The 2,159-nt window shown below is 64.7% G+C and overlaps 1 protein-coding gene across 1 annotated transcript in view; it reads left to right on the forward strand.

Moving 5' to 3' along the window:
• SPEG (SPEG complex locus) overlaps nt 1–2,159 on the forward strand; it is a gene marked incomplete at its 3' end in the record, with an annotated part of 21,721 nt that extends 19,562 nt beyond the window's left edge. The window contains exons 37-42 of the mRNA XM_009884155.1: nt 47–321; nt 400–639; nt 712–935; nt 1,349–1,424; nt 1,663–1,812; nt 2,060–2,159. Coding sequence (XP_009882457.1) covers nt 47–321; nt 400–639; nt 712–935; nt 1,349–1,424; nt 1,663–1,812; nt 2,060–2,159 — 1,065 coding nt within the window. The remainder of the gene's footprint in view (nt 1–46; nt 322–399; nt 640–711; nt 936–1,348; nt 1,425–1,662; nt 1,813–2,059) is intronic.

Consider the following 2,159-nt stretch of genomic DNA (forward strand, 5'->3'; position numbering starts at 1 on the left):
CCCCCCGGCCACATCTCCCCCACCTCGGGCTCCGTCTCCTTCCAAGTTGCCCCCCACCTCCCCAGTGTCGGCCACCCCTGGTTCAGCCCCCACGCTGTCCCCCACGTCCAACGCTGCACCCACGCGGAAGATGCCCCCCTACATGGTCACCTCTTTCGTCTCCATGCCCCCCGCGTCACCCCCTGCACAGGAGCCCACCACCACCACCCCATCCTCCAAGGAGCCCCCGGCCGAGATGGGGGTCCCAGGGGCTAAGGACGGCACGGCGCTGCGGCAGGGTGTCCCCCAAAAACCCTACACCTTCCTGGATGAGAAGGCGAGGTGAGTAGCAGTGGGACAAGGTCTGCTGGGGGTGTCGTGTGCCCCCCCAGCAGCCCACACGGCCACCCTGTGCCGCAGGGGCCGCTTTGGGGTGATCCGGTTGTGCAAGGAGAACGCCACGGGGAAGCACTTCATGGCCAAGATCGTGCCTTACGAGGCAGAGAGGAAGCAGAGCGTGCTGCAGGAGTACGAGATCCTCAAGGCGCTGCACCACGAGCGCATCATGGCTCTGCACGAGGCGTACATCACTCCCCGCTACCTGGTGCTCATCTGCGAAAACTGCGCTGGCAAGGAGATCCTCTACAGCATCGTGGACAGGTACGGGCGGGCGTGGGGCCGCCGGCAACTGCCGCCGGTGTGGGGCCACCCGCTGATGCCACTTGCCCCCAGGTTTCTCTACTCGGAGGACGACGTGGTGAGCTACGTGCTGCAGCTCCTGCAGGGCCTCGAGTACCTGCACGGCCGCCGCATTGTGCACCTCGACATCAAGCCGGACAATGTCGTCGTCTCGGGCATGAACGCTCTCAAGATCATCGATTTTGGCAGCGCCCAGACCTACAACCCCCTCGTGCTGCGGCAGCTGGGGCGGCGCGTCGGCACCCTGGAGTTCATGTGTGAGTGGGGCACCAGGGACGCGGTGGCATGGGGATGGGGACGGGGCATGTGGGTGCCTGAGGTGTGCGTGTGTGCCTGTGCACTGGGGGGCTTGGGACTGGGGAGGAGGTGAGCTGTCCTTGGAGAAGTTGAGGGGTCTTTGGGGTGCTGGGGGGGTTCTGAGGGTTTCTGTAGGGTTTCTGGGTTCAATGGGAGAGTTTGGGTGCATTTGGGGTGTTCCTGGAGGCGCTGGGCTCTGTCAGGGTGTTGGGGCATCAGGGAGGGGTGCAGGAGGGTGTAATGGTGGGGTGTGGTGGTGCTGGGAATTCTGTGGGTGCTGTGGGTGCTGGAGGTACTGGGGGTGCTCATGGTGCTGTGGGTGCTGTGGCTGCGCCCCCCAGTGCATACGACAGCTCTGCTCCCCTGTCCGCAGCGCCAGAAGTGGTGAAGGGCGACCCAGTGGGCTCCGCAGCAGATGTCTGGGGCGTTGGCGTTCTCACCTACATCATGTAAGAGATGGGGCCGGGGGCAACGAGCACCCTGAGGTGTAGTCAGCCCCACCCCACCCAGGCTTTGGTGCCATGGGGGACACCAGGCTGGTTGTAAGCTGGGGGATGCTGTAGCCCTGCAGACCCTTCCCAGCTGGACATGGGGATTGAGACCCTGGGCAGTCACGGGTGGGTAGGGCGTCCTGGGTGCACTCCCACTGGTGTCCCCCGGCCCATGCCACCCTCTCCACCCTTTCAGGCTCAGTGGACGGTCACCATTCTTTGAACTGGACCCCATCGAGACGGAGAACCGTATCCTGGCAGGACGCTTTGATGCCTTCAAGCTGTACCCCAACGTCTCACAGAGCGCTGCCCTCTTCATCCGCAAGGTCCTCGCTGTCCACCCCTGGTGAGTTCCCAGCCCAGCCAGGGAGGACAAGTGGCCCTGGACTGCACCCATGACTGGGCCAGGCAGGCAGGTTCCCTGCCCCACAGGGACCTTCAAGACATCATCAGTGGGACGCTGGGGTCCATCCCTGCTCCCGAAGAGAGTTGGGATCTCCTGGGTCTTGCAGGGCAGAGGCGGTGGCTGGGTTTGGGGGGTGCGATAGCAGAGACACCCCATCGCCCCTGACTTGGTGCCGCCCCTGCCCCAGGAGCCGCCCCACGGTGAAGGACTGCTTTGCCAACGCCTGGCTCCAGGACGCCTACCTGATGAAGCTGCGCCGCCAGACCCTGACCTTCACCACCAACCGC

Source organism: Charadrius vociferus, unplaced genomic scaffold (assembly GCF_000708025.1).
Source record: "Charadrius vociferus isolate BGI_N301 unplaced genomic scaffold, ASM70802v2 scaffold1020, whole genome shotgun sequence".
NCBI lineage: Eukaryota > Metazoa > Chordata > Aves > Charadriiformes > Charadriidae > Charadrius > Charadrius vociferus.